This window comes from Hyperolius riggenbachi, chromosome 1 (assembly GCF_040937935.1).
Source record: "Hyperolius riggenbachi isolate aHypRig1 chromosome 1, aHypRig1.pri, whole genome shotgun sequence".
Taxonomy (NCBI): domain Eukaryota; kingdom Metazoa; phylum Chordata; class Amphibia; order Anura; family Hyperoliidae; genus Hyperolius; species Hyperolius riggenbachi.
Window position 1 is genome coordinate 549,446,881 of NC_090646.1, and position 16,337 is coordinate 549,463,217.

A 16,337-nucleotide genomic window follows, 5' to 3' on the forward strand; every position below is an offset into this window, starting at 1 on the left:
TCCGGATGGTGCTGTCAGGCTCAGGTCCGGCTCCGGTCCGGGTGCGTGGGCCGGAGATCTGGACCCAAAAAATCGCGCATGTTGGAAAAGTGTCCGGAGTCCGGATCCGGTCCGGCTCCGTACTGTACGGAACGGACACGTGTGAACGTCCGCATAGACTTTGCTTTACTATGCGGAACGTACGTTCCGTTTGTACAGTATACGGTCCGGATCAGATCAGGAAAATCTGGACAGGGAACGCTAATGTGAACCGAACCTTAGGGTTAGGCATCAGTAAAGGGAGGGCTCGCATGAGCATCGGGTTAGGTTTAGCGATAGTAAAATATTGGTAAAATGTACTGATATTTTACCTTCAAAATTACCACTGCCTCATAGCGGCTATTTCTGGCGCTCTTACCTGCGGAGCCCATTTTGCATGTAAATAATGTGCATGTGCATGTAAATAATTTGCCACCAGTCAGAGCAGGGACAAGGTCCGCCAGCACCCAAGGCTGAGACACCAAAGTGCGCCCCTCCATCCCTCCCACCCCAGCTGTCACACACTGATTGCTATTAGACTAAGAGGGCCACAGGGCCCACAACCTCCCCAACACCTTAATATCTAGTTATCTGGCTTGCAGTCACTGCTATGTATCCCCTTTTCTTATTTATTTCTGCTTCATACACAATTAGGAATGACAGCTGAATGAATTGTGCGCCCCCTCCTACACTGCGCCCCGAGGCTGGAGCCTCTCCAGCCTATGCCTCGGCCCGGCCCTGCCACCAGTTCACATTTGTCACTTCAGCGGCAGGCACATGTCCCCAAAGATCAGATTATAGCAGTGCCAATTAAACAGATGTAAGCATGTGTGGCATGTTACAAATGTAGTCCACACTGCATTGTACGAGTAACAGGCGTGCTGCCATTTACAATTGTACATGGCATAACTCGCACGCCTGCCAGAAGGATTTCACAGCTCTCACTGCTGGTGTGACTATGAGGGATTCCCCCACACACACAGCCCAGTTGGTGGGAGTCAGAGCGGAGGGAATGCGGAGCTGAGGAGGAGGAGACGGGGGAGGCTCCCAGCCATCAGAGGAGTATTGCTGGGCGGGGAACCGGTTGATGTGTCCGCAGCTGGCTCCGGGGCTGCTCTACACATCCCAGCAGTGGGCAGTCTCTGGCCGCCCAGCCGTGCACTATGGCGGCCGCTGTGGAAGTGAACGGGAGCACCAGCTGCAGCGGCAGCAGCGATACGTCCAGCACGGGGGAGGAGGAGAGAATGAGGCGCCTCTTTCAGACGTGCGATGGGGATGGGGACGGCTATATAAGCAGGTAAAGGCAGCCAGGTCTTCGCTGCGAGGATGAGTGAAGAGACGGCTGAACTTTGCAAGTTCCTGCCAAATAGTTTGCTGCAGGGGGTGCGCGTCCTGTGTGCAGGCGGGAGGCCAGGCTCCTCCACACAGCCTACAGCCTGCTCTCCAGGGGTTGTTGTGGGCCCTGGGGGAACGAAAAAAGTGCTAACAGCTCATTGTGAGAAGGAGCTGAAGAATGAGCACAGGCTGCAGGACACATACTGGCTGCTTCTACTGCGCTATATACTAGCTGCTGTCTGACTACAAGAGCCAGGTAGATTCCCTCACAGGACAGACTACTAGTACTACTACCCTGATGTAGGTCAGTCTGACAGATAAGTACTAAACCTGAAAGGCTGCTGATACTGCCTGCTGCTGCATGGACCATAGATCTCATGAGGGCAGATAATAATGGCATTGCATCACAAGGTGGTTTCTGCACTCAGATTGATCTTTTCTGATGTGTGTTTTTTTTTTTTCTTAAATAGTTGCTGGAACCCACTAGAGCGATTTTGTGAGCGTTTAGGTAGCGATTCCAAATGCTAGCGATTTCCCTAAACGCTCAGCTAATGTTAATGGATGGGCTAAATTCCACTGGAGTGATTGCGATTACCAAAATCGCAAACGCAGGACATGCAGCATTTTTAGCATTAGCGTTTCTGCAATGTAAGGTATATAAACACTGGCATAATTGCTCGTCAAAACTTGCAAAGAGCTAGTTTGCTAGCGGTTTCAAATTACTGCACACTGTAAAAAAATGTAAATTAATTAAAGGGACCAGTCAGAATTAAAAATGCTAATTGCTACACAATCGTTTGCAAAACGCTTACACTTTTTAAAATCGCTACCCAAATCGCCAGAAAACTCATGAAATCTCTTACAAAATGCTCATACAAAATGCTAGCGATTGCAATTAGCAATTTGTAGTGGGTTCCAGGCCTCACACATCTGTTTATTTGCGATGTATTGGTTTTTGTAGGCTTTGCTATGGTTTTTTTGTTGTGCTTCAACAGAAATTCAGTAGTACTGATGATATACCTATGGTATATGTGTACAGATAGTATATGTGTACATATGGTACACATCTTTGGGGTCTATGTACTTTTTTTTTTTTTTTCAGGCATGTGATGCATGCAATGCATATAGTGTGTGAGTTGTGCCTATGCTTATGCTGGGAAATTGCATCGCGTGTACCCAGCATTAGGGCTCATTCTGATTTAGTGGCTTGGTGTGTTATCTACAGTGAACAAGTGCATTGCTATATTGCATCCCCAAATCACTCCTGCGGTGTATCTCCAAAGTTCATATGAATGCTGTTGCTGAAATGCACTGAAGTCATTGCTATCAAGCATAGGTTTGCAATAATGTGTACGAATTGTGTTACTTCATTTGGTAACATGTATACTGTGAACAAAGCCTAAAGATACAGTATGTACATAATCAGATTTTTCCTCAGCTGAAATGAATGTTTGTGATAGGTTTGACTGAGTTTTTTTTATTTACCCCCAAAGTTGTTGACCTCTTCTCTAGTGATTCAGCAGCTCCACTATTGCCGGATGGATACAGCTTGGAACTTACTTTAAAGTTTCTGCAGTGGGCTGCTCCACTCTCATTTCCCCCCCCATACAAAAGAACACGTTGCTTGGCAAGAAGCAATTCCGAGTCTGTACAGCACTTGTTCCTATACTGCTACCCAAGACAACTGCGAAATCAAGAACAATCATTTGGGGTGACGCATCTCAGGGGTCTGTACATGGCATAAGGGTGCAAGTTTGCAATGGAAGATTTGGAATTGTAATTACAGTAGGGATGAAATTTGCTGAGGCGTATGGTCACCATCGGCAAACCACTGTGGCATAATTCCTGGCATACTACTGCAGCCAAATAGATCAGCAGGATAGCCAGGCAACTGGTTTTACTTAAAAGGAAATAAAATATGGAAGCCTCGCTTTAGGTTCCCTTTAAGCTGCATACACATCTACAATTAGTCTCGGTTCACATTGGAGCGCATCCGCTCCTGCGCTGCCTTCCGCTCCGTGAAAGCAGAGCAAGCGGAAGGATTGTGCATGTCGGGAACGTCTGCTCCAGGGAGCGGAAGGGAGCGGAACGCAGCAATGTGAACTTTCCCATCGGGAAAGCATTGCTGCTGCGTTCCACTCATCGGAGCGCAACGTGAGCTATTTAGGCTCCAATGTGAACCGAGCCTTACTGTCGCCTGTAGGGATTGTGACTCTATCCCTTGGGTACAGTGCTATACCAGGCTAGCAACGTGTCCTGTTGCTATGGAGGGAAAAGGAGGGACGACAGTGTGGCACACAATGGAGTAGGAGGGTAAGAAGGAGACGAGCAGGCATACAGGGCGTCAGACATTTGGGCAGCTATAGCAGCGCTCAGAAGGTAATTTGGGTGCTGGCAAAAGATGAAGCCCAAATTATGAGGAAAAGCAGTGCAATTTGGACACCAGCAATAGCTGGCAGCCGAATTGCATCTTTCCTCCACTATCCATGGCGGCCTGGAGGGGGAATTGAAATGAACGCCACTTGGACTTTTGCTGGAGCAGGGTGAGACGTTTTTTCAGCTTATAATGCATATGTCTTCTCAATGGATGCACATAAGCAGCATTGCAGGCCGTAATAATTGAAAGGGGAGGGTGGGTAACTGAAGCATGCCTGGCCTTTAATAATTAATTAATAAGTAAAGGGGAGGGGAAAGGGGGTAGATCCTGGGTGCACTGATTACTAGAAGTGGGGATGGGGGAAATTATTAGCTGCACTGGGAGGGGATGTACGTAGGAATTGGTTTAGATGTAGTTGAAGCCATCCTGACCTGAAGCTCGGGATCAAAAGAAGATATTCACCTGAAGAGAGGGAAGCCTCAGGATCCTATCCTTCCCTTAGTGTCTCCCGTCGCTGAGCGTGGACCCTTTCCACGTCAGGGGCCGCGCAGCTCCTCTTCTTGCAGTGTGGTCACGCAGTAGACATGGGAGAACAGCCGCATATGCGCAGTAGCACGGAGCTGCTCTGGCTTACTGAACATGCGCAGGTGGGCTCCCGCAGCTACTGTGCCGCAACACTGCAAGAAAAGGAGCTTTGCAGCCCCTGACATAATTAGCATCAATGTTTTGTTGCTAATCTGTCCGGGGGACAACAGAGCAAATAGGGAACCTTAAATAGGATCTTGAGGCTTCCCTTTCTGTAAGTGTATCTCAATTTGTAACAGAGTTTCGACTCTATAAACATTCTGACAGAGACAACTTTTTTCCTAATTCTGGTTCTAAACATTACCACAATCCATTTTAAATGAAACAACTCAGATGCAATTGAAGTGCAGACTTTTAACTTTAAAGGCGTTATCAGGCTTTCTAAAAGAAAATAAGTGTTACTTACCCGGGGCTTCATCCAGCCCCAAGCTCCCAGCATGTCCCTTGCCGCAGCTCCGCCATCAACCATTCGCCGCCGCTGCCTCCGGGGCCCCAGCGATGACGTCAGGCCAACCTGGAGGTCGGCCTGTACTGCGCCTGCGCGAGCGGCGCTGTTGCTCACCGCCACGTGGTTCTGCGCCTGTGCAGTCCGGTCCACGTGGCGGTGATTGACAGCGCCGCTCGTGCAGTACAGTCAGCCTGACGTCATCGCCGGGGACCGGGAGGCAGCGGCGGCAAGAGACATGCTGGGAGCTTGGGGCTGGACGAAGCCCTGGGTAAGTAGCGCTTAATTTCTTTTAAAAAGCCTGATAACTCCTTTAATGCAGTGGGGTAAATAAAATGATTTGCATAAAATGTGAGGCAACTAAAGCATTATTTTAACACAATCCTTTCATTTCAAGGGCTCAAAGGTAATTCATGTTAATTTCTAATACTTGGTTGAAATTCCTTTGCTGGCAATGAAAGCCTGAAATAATGAACTCATGGACATCACCAGATGCTGGGTTTCATCCTTATAATGCTCTGCCAGGCCTTTACTGCAGTGGCTTTCAGTTGCTGTTTGTTTGTGGGCCTTTCTGTCCGAAGTTTAGTCTTCAACAAATGAAATGCATGCTCAATTGGTGTAAGATAAGGTGACTGATTGGCCATTGAATAATTGTCCACTTCTTTGCTTTAGCCACTAGTTGCAAAGCATCTCCTGGGTCACTTTGGTTGTGGTGCAGTGGGTCTGTTTACAATGCTGACATGCAGGGAGTGATGAGTATAAAGGTGGGTTCAGTTACTAGAGGAAGGAAAGGGGTCACAGTGCTCGGGGTACATGAAAGATGGTGGGCACAATGACTTTCTGGAGGTTTGGATCCTCAGCATTCTGAAGACTGTAAACTGGTCCAGTTTAGATGTAAGGACCCCAACATCAAACCTTTCTATGTCTTATATGTAATGGCATTACTTGTCTCCTCCTTTTCTTCTGCATGCATATTTTGGCCTTCATTATTTTGGTATTATTATCTTTGTGGCAAATGGTGGCAGCGGAATGACTCTACAATGTTATAATTTGGGAAATACTCCATATTAACTGAAAAAAAAATTACTTGTATAGCTTACCTTTCCTGTTTTTAGTGTTCACTTTCAGATTTAGAAGACATGTAATATGAAAAAATGACTATTTCTGCTGGTTTCCATCTTTACTGTTTCTCTGTGATGCCAAAATATCACCTAGACAACAGGTGTACATCACTGTGTAAACAAAGGGAGGCAATGGTTAGCCACAGTGCCCTTATCTGAAATGGGAAGCTTTCTGTTGTTTGCATGTGGAGATGAGTTTGTTTATATAAAAAAAAAAAAAAAAAAAAAAATTTCCACAATCTAGCTGGCAATGCACAGTTCCTGCAGTTAGGCAATGGCACCCAGACCAGGTAAAAAGTAAATATTGGGGGCATATAGGAACCTTTTTTGGTTTTGGAAAAAATTGATTTACATGTTTTTGGGGGTACTAACTGATTTAGCAGTTTTTTGGGGGCGTTACAGTCCCATTTAAATTTCTGTTTAGGGCTTTCGCTGACCTCAATCCTTGCCCCTCTGCCTAAAGTTAAAAAGCAGTTATTCTTCTATACCTGTCACAAACTATACCCCTTTCCTACCTGCCTCTAGCCTGCACCTTTTTCCTTGATGAAGATAAATATGGGCAGTACCGCTACTGATTCCTATTTTTTTTTTTTTTTTGTAAAATCCTTGGCATTTTGCCAATTCTTACTCTAATTCTTCCTAAATTCTAATCCTTCCTTGATATACCCTGAACAAATATGCTGATCAGGTGTTATGACTCCACTGGCTGCTTGCTTGTTCCAGGCATGTGATCTGAAGCTGGAACAGAAAAAGAAAACCCTACAACTCGATGGACGTATGTCTTTTTTTTTTCAACCAAAATAACTATGTAACTATATTACAATCAGACAACTGGCATTGGTGTTCAGTAGTAGACCATTGTTGTCCCCTGAAACTTTTTCCAGCCAGGTGGCATGAAAAAGTAGCTGGGTGGGGCGCGATGGGGGCATGCAGGCGCAATTCTGCTTACAGTAGAGAGCCGATGACAGCTGGGTGCTCACCAAAATTAGCTGGGTGGAGCACCCAGCTAAAAGGGCTTGGGGAGAACACTGTAAACTGCTTCACATAAGCCTGTGCGCATATTGTACCAATCCTTTGTGTGTGTGCGTTTCCCCTCCCCCCCCCTTGCTTAACCACTTGACGACCACAGTGGCAAACCCCCTTAAAGAGACACTGAAGCGAGACTAAATCTCGCTTCAGCTCTCATATATAGCAGGGGCACATGTGCCCCTGCTAAAACGCCGCTATCCCGCGGCTGCACGAGGGTCCCTGTCCCCCCAACCCACCCCCCGCAAACCTTGGTCGCAAGTTGGTCGTAGGTTTTTTTCTTCCTGGAGGCAGGGCTAACGGCTGCAGCCCTGCCTCCTAGCGCGTCTATCAGACGCGCATCGCCGCCTCTCCCCCGCCCCTCTCAGTGAAGGAAGACTGAGAGGGGCGGGGGAGAGGCGGAGATACGCGTCTGACAGACTCGCATGGGGCAGGGCTGCGGCGGTTAGCCCTGCCCCAATGCGGAAGCGCTCCCCCGCATTACGGAGGGGATTTGGGGGGACAGGGACCCCCGTTAAGCCGCGGGATAGCGGTGTTTTAGCAGGGGCACAAGTGCCCCTGCTATATATGAGGTCTAAAGCGAGATCTATTCTCGCTTCAGACTCTCTTTAAAGACCAGGCTCTTTTTTTTAATAATTGGCCACTGCAGCAGCAATAATTAGCAGGTCACCGGCAGCAATGAGTGGAGGGGGCTTCAGTGACTCTGTGTGACTTAACAGCTGCAGGGGGCGGTAGAAGCCCCAGTTAAGTGAAAATTTTTTTATACCCCACAGAACTCCTTTAACCTCCTTAGCGGTATGCCCGACACTGCGTCGGGCATACTGCCGGCTGTCCTCAGGAGGACCCCCAGTATAATTTTTAGAGATCCCATGGCTGTAATAGCTTCAGCTAGCACTAGGCTAGCTAGCAGTGGTGGCCAGCATCCCCCGATTACTTTTGATGCCCCCCGATCGCCCGCTAAATACATTATCCCCTGGATCCAGCGATCACACAGCCTCCTTGCACTTCTCCGGTCCTCTCTGTGGGGAGGATCGGGTCTGCGCATGGCGTAATGACGTCGCCGACGTAATGACGTCGTGTTCGATCCTCCCCATAGAGAAGAGCAGAGCTGTCTGGGGAGGCTGCGCTGATCACTGGATACAGGCTGGGTAATGTATTTAGCGGGCGATCGGGGGATCAAAAGTAATCTGGGGATGGCGGCCACCACTGCTAGCTAGCCTAGTGCTAGCTGAAGCTATTACAGCCATGGGATCTCTAAAAATTATACTGGGGGACTCTCGGCTGCAAACCCTCCTGAGCGGCGTAACGCTCAGGAGGTTGAGAGGGAAGCCTCTCTTCCTCATTGCTGATCACGGCCCTCCATCATATCGGGCTGCTTCATCCTGCAGCGTTGGTAGCAGTAGCTGACCGAGCATGCCCGTGCAGTACCACGGAGCCTGTGGCTCTGGCTTGCTGCGCGGGCGGGTTTGGTTGGCTATTGCGTAGCCCCGATTTACTACACTAACTTTTGCATAGGTCATGAACAGCGACGAGGGAAGCCTCAATAGGATTCTAAAGCTTCCCTCTCTTAGGTAAGTATCTAAATTTGTACAAGAGCTTCAACTTGGGTACTCTTTAAACCTAAAATGAGAGTATGGGACTCCTGTAAAATGTTCTATTTAGGATTTTATAGATAGTTACTTATCTCATAATTCTATTTTAATTTTTACACCAAAAATCATGATCAGCATTGCAAACGGGCTGCACTACGATTGCAAATTTTACAATTTAAACTGAGTGCAATTTCTAACGTGATTTACTAAACGCAAGAGGAATGCAACATGCAGCGCCTTTGTGATCGGGCCCACATACCCAACCCCCAAAAACATGAAGCTAACCTGTGGAAAAAGGGTACTGTGATTACCACGATGCCCTTACTATAGACGAATCGTGGCAATCTGAAAACTCAGTCAGAAATGGTGCAGGTATAAAAGGTCCCACAGGCTCTCATTGTTTACCATTTCAAGAAATGAAAGATTTGATACAAGGAATGATTTGATGAATTTTTGATGTATTGGTTTCCTGTTTTCTGGGAACTTTTCTGTCCTCATAAAATAAAAATATTTATTTTGCATATCATGAGCTTTGATAGCGTTTTGGGAACACGGCAGTTTTGTGTTTGAATTCTGGAAAGTGAAGTCTGCAGTGATTCCTTGAGATTTGCTGCCTCTTCAAAATTACAATGCATGTTTCTGTCCTCCACAGCATAGTGAAGTTTGGAGTTTTTTAAAAGAAAACCATAAACATTTTTTGGCGCTCATAAAGCTTTCTCTTCTTTTTTTATTACCTTCCAAAATCTGCCCAAATCTCAGCTGTATGTCTCATTGCCTGAGGTAATGTTTTGGACTGCGTTGAAATGTTCCATAAAGCAAAACAACAACAAAACTGTTTTCTTTTTAAAAACTTTAAGCAAAGTATTCTTTTACCGTTTCAATGTGGCTGTGATTTCCATTAAAAAAAAAAGTAACCCTGTCCTTAAAGAGTAACTGTCAGGCATAAAATTCATAATTAATGCTCTATTAAAAACTGTTAAGCAAGTACAAAAGATGCTAGCAAGGCAATTCTAAAGTTTAAAATCAACTCACTTTTTTTTTCCAATAGATTAGTCCCCAGGCTCTTTTGTCGTACGCTGGAGAGAAGTTGTAATGCGTGCTAATTCAGCCTGATAGGCTGAAGCCTCTGTCCCTCACCTCTGCTCTTCTCTGATTGGCCATCTGTTGTTTAGCTGCTTGCAGCTGCTAGGGCGCAGAGAGGGAGGTCAGAAGCTGTCCTCCGTCACTAATCTCGGCCCCCCTCCTGCTGTGTGCCTCTCTCTGCACTCCTGCCGCATCCCCCCCCCCCCCTCGCCCCGCATCCCCCCCCTCGCCCTGCATCCCTCCTGACATCTCCTCTTCGCACTAAAGCTCAGCGAAGCAGGGAGGAATAAAAGCAGTGCGCACAGACTCCCCTCCATATGGTTCCACGCGCTGGAGTTCCCCTCTATCCACTCTGCACTACCGCCAGCGGTACTGCAGAGTGTATAGACGGAAACTCCAGCACGTGGAACCATATGGAGGTGAGTCTGTGTGCACTGCTTTTATTCCTCTTCGCTGAGTAATAGTGCGGGTAGGAGAGGAGAGGAGATGCAGGGCCAGGGGGGATGCCGAAGCCTGTGGGACCCAAGATGGCCCCTGCCATGGACAGAATTCTGTCCATTTCCCAATATAAAATACAAAGCAATCAAAACGTGTACAGGGAAATACATCTCTAAAGCAAGTAACTGCTTAAATATGTGGTTTTTTTTTTCTGGCGTAGTATGGCTGATAGTTGTTCTTTAAAGTAAACCTGTGACTTTCAGAAAAGGAAAAAAATGGATACTTCAGGAGGGGGAACCTTCTGGATCATAGGGAGGCCTCACCGTCCTCCTACGTCAAGCCACTTTAGCACTGGGATCCCCGAAGAGTGGCCTCCCTGCGCAGTAGCACTGTCCCACTCAGGCTCCAGCAGAAAAAGCTGAGCTTATCGGGTCCGTTCTACTGCACAGTTGCTTGGGCCCAAATTGGCCTGGCTTCTTTTGAAGAAAGTCAAACAGGTCTGTGCTAGTGCACATACACAAGCTAACAATGAGCTCTTTTTCGGGGGTCCCAGTGCTAGATTGGGCCTTCAGAGGATGAGGAAAGCCTCTTTAGGATCCAGATGCTGCCCGCTCCCAAGGTAAGTATCCCCTAGGGGCACTGTTTTTTCCCTTGAGGTATACTTTAAACTTACCATAGATAGTATATGAGCGCAGAATGTGATGAAGGATCTGCTGGTCAGTACTGCTGAAAAAAGCATATCCGTGTGACCTGGGAAAATGTAGTAGATTTAATGGGAGGTAGTGTAGTAGATGGCAACCTTTCCACTACAGCATTACCATTTGTATTAAATCACAGACACACTGCCTACAGCATTTTATTATGAGTGATTGTCCTTGAAGGAGCATAAAAAAAAAAGGAAAATTGTTTGGAAAAATTTGATCACATTTAAAATGCTAGTAGGAACCCAGTCCTTAGACCATGGTGGACATATGATTATGCTAGGCATATGGTGTGAATTGGGGACAAGACTACATATTATGTAAAGTACTGTGGGTTCGATCGATGCTATATTAATAAAAAAAATAAAATGTAGACGATGGGCTTGATTCACAAAAGTGCTGTTAGCACGGCGGTTTTTCGTGTGAATTTTTGCGTTCGCGCGCAATTAACCGTTTTTGCGCAAAATCATTACCAGTTTTGTGCGAACATTCGTGTTTGCGTGCGAAAACAATTATTTCACGCGAAAACGTTTAATTGCGTGCAAACGACAAAATTTGCGCGAAAAACTGCCATGCTAAGTTAGCACTCTTTTGTGAATCAAGCCTGTAGTGTCTTTGTAACGGTCATACATATTAGTTACTTATAAAACCATTCATTAAATAATGCAAAGAGAATGGAAAGTAACCACTTAAAGTGTACCAGAGCTGAGGGACCCTAAAGATTTTATACTCACCCGGAGCTTCCTCCAGCTCCATAAGCACGTGAGTCCCTCGCCGCCCTCTCTGCGGTCTGCTGTTCAGCCGCGATCAGCCCCGGTAATTGGCTCAGTCGCATCAGTCAGACTAGTTTCTTTTAAAGCAAATTGGACATATACGTCCAGTGTAATTGTGAAGAGTGCACCACCAGTTTGTTACTAAACAAGGCACACGTGATATCCTTTTAACCATGATGAGTTGTAGAATACATTTTGGTGCGTTTTAAAGCTTGGACCCACGTCACGTAAAAAATAGGTATTGACAAACTCAATCCAACAGAAAGTCATTTTCAAAATTATGATCAAACTTGGGAAAGTTTTAGCAAAACTACAAGAGACATACTTTGTGATAAGTAGTAGAATAGAGTTTAGCGTGTTAGGGTTGAGGCCCATGTGTTGTGTATTCTTTTTAGTCACAAACTGAATAATAAAAAACAATTACATTTTTGCCTATTCTGTATCAAAATAGAAGACTTGTAAAATGAAAACAAAGTGACAGACTATAAACAAAACGTATATTGTTACCTTAGGAACTTGCCTTTTTAAATATGTTTGCCATGAGGGTATATTACTATTAGACACCTTTATTTCCAAATACAATATTTTCACCATAGATTGCAGTCTTCTCCCCAGGCTCTTTTTAGCCGGGTGCTACACACGGCTTATTTTGGTAAGCAAATGGCTGTCATCGGTTTACCTCCTCTTTCCCTTCCTATCCTCTAAGTGGAGTTGCGCTGGCCTTGCTTTCCCCTGGTTGCGCCCCACCCATCTACTTTTTCATGCCACCCGGTTGGGAAAAAATCTGGGTAGAACACTGGATTGTACCAGGAGTATAATGGAAGTGTTGTAATAACCCAGGATGAATACGCAAATCAAATAAAAACAAAAATTTGTGGGTTTAACTTATTAGAAAATAACTAAACAAAAATATCACCCACTAAAAGCTTAATTTGTCCTAAAAACCAAAAACATGTAGATCATTTAGGTGTGAAAAGTAGTAATAAAGTTATTGGTGAATGAATGACAGCAGCACTGATATGTGAAGTGGTTAAAGTATCGATTTGACAAACACACCTCGGGTTCTCTTTAAAGTATGGTATGTCAGGAACCGGCACGCCTGCGTATACGGTTCCCGACTGCAGGTTTGACCAGATCAAGCGGGGAGCAGCCTTATTCAAGCTACAAACAAGGCTGTGACCCCCAGAACACTTCTCACTGCCACCACCAGCGGTTTGCTAGACACGTCCACTCTGCTGTCAAGTCCTCAGCGCGCAATCCGCGTTTTTGTATTCGGGTCAGCTTTGCGCTTTAGGCCGAATACGGGGATGCCACGCACCTACACACACAGTAGTTGTACAGTAACACAGCACAATCAGGCACTGACTTGTAATGCAAGTTACACTGTCGTGCAGCAAAACCACCAACAGTCGTTCCGAACGATACTGTTAGCCACTCCCACTCTGCTGTCGAGCGCAGAAGTGCCCCATACACACAATGCAATTACAATTTCATATGGTAGTGTTGTTCAAGCATACAATTAGGCATGGATTTATACACAGTTGCACTTCAGTCTCTTCTAGGCCATGACTGTTAGTTTAGTACAGCAGAAGTCAAACTTATTTAAACAACGATTTAATATTCCAGGAAAACGTGGAACAGTGCAGAAAGTAATATATACAACAGATGTACAAAAAACAAAGTAAAAAAGTACAAAGTAAAAGTTACAAGATAAAAGTTACAAAAATACACACAAGGATATTTGCGTAAAAATAAAAATGGGGATTAAAATGTTACCAACTTGAAGGTCTAAACGTTGTCAGCGGGAGCATGCCGTTTTTTCGACCAGGAGTCGAGATCATCCCTAGCTATGCGCTATCTCCAGGAGAAGATACCTGTGACTGTCCTGGACCAACTTAAATAGTCTGAAGTGTCCCCTGGGGCATTTAATGTCCAGCCCCCAGGAACTAATGCAATTTCCCCGTTTGTGAAATCACCGAACGCTTGTCCTAGTCTTCCTGTGATATGCGAACTTTAAAGAGTTCCTGTTTTTAGCTTTTTGAAGGTTGCAGAATTCAACAGGTAAGATTGTATCCTAACAGACATCAAAAGGCTTCCTCAACATTATTTCCTAGCATCAAAGTTTTCCTGTCTCCGTTTTTAAAGTCTGCAGAGATTTCCAACCCCTTCCAGCCGGCTGTCATGTAAATTTCAAACCTTCAGGTGTCAACTTCCCCTGTCCCTAAGACTCTGGTAGTCTTGCTTTGTATAATGGGACAATGGCTGACTCTAGAGTTCAAAAGCCAGGCGGACCAGCCTATTCTTCCTCAATTGGCAGCTAATTAGCAGTAGACACCTTCCCCTGCTGGACAATGAGGGCAGAGGTAATGTACATTTACATACAGAATTTACATGTACATACAGGCTCCCATTAACCGTTCCCTGGGGCCAGGTGGCACCTTCAAGAGCCAGACTAGCTTTTAGCAGACATAGTAGACAGAAAAATGACAGAAATATGTTCCTGTATTCCCTAACATCATCAGCACCCCAAAATATCACCAAATGGTATACCTGAAGTGAAGCTGGTGTGAAAAAGACAGGATACTTTCCTAATAAGGAGGTCTGAGCCTCGTGAGCATCTTATGCCATCCGCTGGACCTCCGTTGCTGCTCGTGGACCCCCAGCTTGTCAGATTGATCCAGGCCGCGCTCCTCTTCATACAGGAGGGTGGGTGTGGTCATTCCTGCACGGGGGCAGTACAGCGGTGCTCTTGCATCAAGAGGAGCATGGCCAGAATGTTCCAGAGGGTCCTGGCAAAGAGGACATGGAAAGCCTCTGCAGCAGAGGTGCCCACACTTTTTTCACCTTGTGAGCTACTATCTATGTACAATATTAGGAACACACTTGTATACACAGAATGGAAAATGTAGTGGGGTCGGGATCTACCAAAAAGGCCTTTGCAATCTAAGTGTAGATCGGGATCTACCTAATGGGCCCTGCTCTACAGGATCCAGAGTTTCCCCTCTTCCTAGGTATGTTTTTGGAGCCGAGGTTTGCCTCTGGTTCACTTCATCTATGACAGGAGCAGCACATGTGATAGCCACTGGATAGTGATGTATAAGGTGTATAAGACATAAGACACATACCTGCACACTGCTCCATCTACACTGCTAAATGGTGCTACGTAGTTGTTTGTGTTTTTTACGTTTTATTAGTTTGCCAAATGTTTTAGAAACCATAAACTGTATGCAGGTGTAGGTGAAAGTGTTAAATTGGAATTTAATAACCATAAGGATGGAGACTGCTACAGAAATGAGTGGAATTTTTCATCTGCCAGTAGTGTCTGTACGGCGCAGATGCAACGTTCTTCACATGGATGTAAAGTGAACCTGTACATTGAGATATATTGGATCTACCATTGCTATGCAAGCTTTGTTGTAATCCAGATGCTGGCTGTATGATGTCGTAATCCGGAACAGAGCTGCACCCAATGAGGCCTGAATTCCCGCCCTGGGTGCGTGTTCCTGTCTGGCTCTCTGGCAGCTCTAGCGTTTGCACATGCCTGTCCTGTGCGCTGGTTCCTTTCTCTGGCTCTCTGGCAGCTCTAGGGTTTGCACATCCCCATCCTGTGTGCTTGTTCCTGTCTGTGACTCTGGCTCTCTTGCAGCTCTAGGGTTTGCACATCCCGGTCCTGTGTGCTTGTTCCTGTCTCTGGCATCTCTAGGGTTTGCACATCTCGGTCCTGTGTGCTTGTTCCTGTCTGTGACTCTGGCTCTCTGGCAGCTCTAGGGTTTGCACATCCCGTTCCTGTGTGCTTGTCCTGTCTCTGGCTCTCTGGCAGCTCTAGGGTTTGCACATCCCCGTCCTGCGTGGTTGTTCCTGTCTCTGGCTCTCTGGCATCTCTAGGGTTTGCACATCCCGGTCCTGTGTGCTTGTTCCTGTCTCTGGCTCTCTGGCAGCTCTACGGTTTGCACATCCCGCCCTGTGTGCATGTTCCTTTCTCTGGCAGCTCTAGGGTTTGCACATCTCTGTCCTGTGTGCTTGTTCTGTCTCTGGCAGCTCTAGGGTTTGCACATCCCCATCCTGTGTGCTTGTTCCTGTCTGTGACTCTTGCTCTCTGGCAGCTCTAGGGTTTGCACATCCCTGTCCTGTGTGCTTGTTCCTGTCTCTGGCTCTCTGGCAGCTCTAGGGTTTGCACATCCCTGTCCTGTGTGCTTGTTCCTGTCTGTGACTCTGGCTCTCTGGCAGCTCTAGGGTTTTCACATCCCGGTCCTGTGTGCTTTTTCCTGTCTCTGGCATCTCTAGGGTTTGCACATCTCAGTCCTGTGTGCTAGTTCCTGTCTCTGGCTCTCTGGCATCTCTAGAGTTTGCACATCCCGGTCCTGTGTGCTTGTTCCTGTCTCTGGCTCTCTGGCAGCTCTGCGGTTTGCACATCCCGCCCTGTGTGCTTGTTCCTTTCTCTGGCAGCTCTAGGGTTTGCACATCTCTGTCCTGTGTGCTTGTTCCTTTCTCTGGCAGCTCTAGGGTTTGCACATCCCTATTCTGTGTGCTTGTTCCTGTCTGTGACTCTGGCTCTCTGGCAGCTCTAGGGTTTGCACATCTCTGTCCTGTGTGCTTGTTCCTGTCTCTGGCATCTCTAGGGTTTGCAAATCCCAGTCCTGTGTGCTTGTTCCTGTCTCTGGCTCTCTGGCAGCTCTAGGGTTTGCACATCCCTGTCCTGTGTGTTTTGTTCCTGTCCCTGGCAGCTCTAGGGTTTGCACATCCCGGTCCTGTGTGCTTGTTCCTGTGTCTGGCTCTCTGGCAGCTCTAGGTTTTGCAAATCTCGGTCCTGTGTGCTTGTTCCTGTAACTCTGGCTCTCTGGCA

At 46.5% G+C, this 16,337-nt stretch overlaps 1 protein-coding gene across 2 annotated transcripts in view; it reads left to right on the top strand.

The window, feature by feature from the left end:
- Positions 1–1,098: 1,098 nt before the first annotated feature.
- Positions 1,099–16,337, top strand: part of MCC (MCC regulator of WNT signaling pathway) — a 476,123-nt gene continuing 460,884 nt past the window's right edge. For both annotated transcript variants that reach the window (XM_068247285.1, XM_068247291.1), the window contains exon 1: positions 1,099–1,315. In XM_068247285.1, coding sequence (XP_068103386.1) covers positions 1,182–1,315 — 134 coding nt within the window. In that variant the 5' untranslated portion in view covers positions 1,099–1,181. The remainder of the gene's footprint in view (positions 1,316–16,337) is intronic.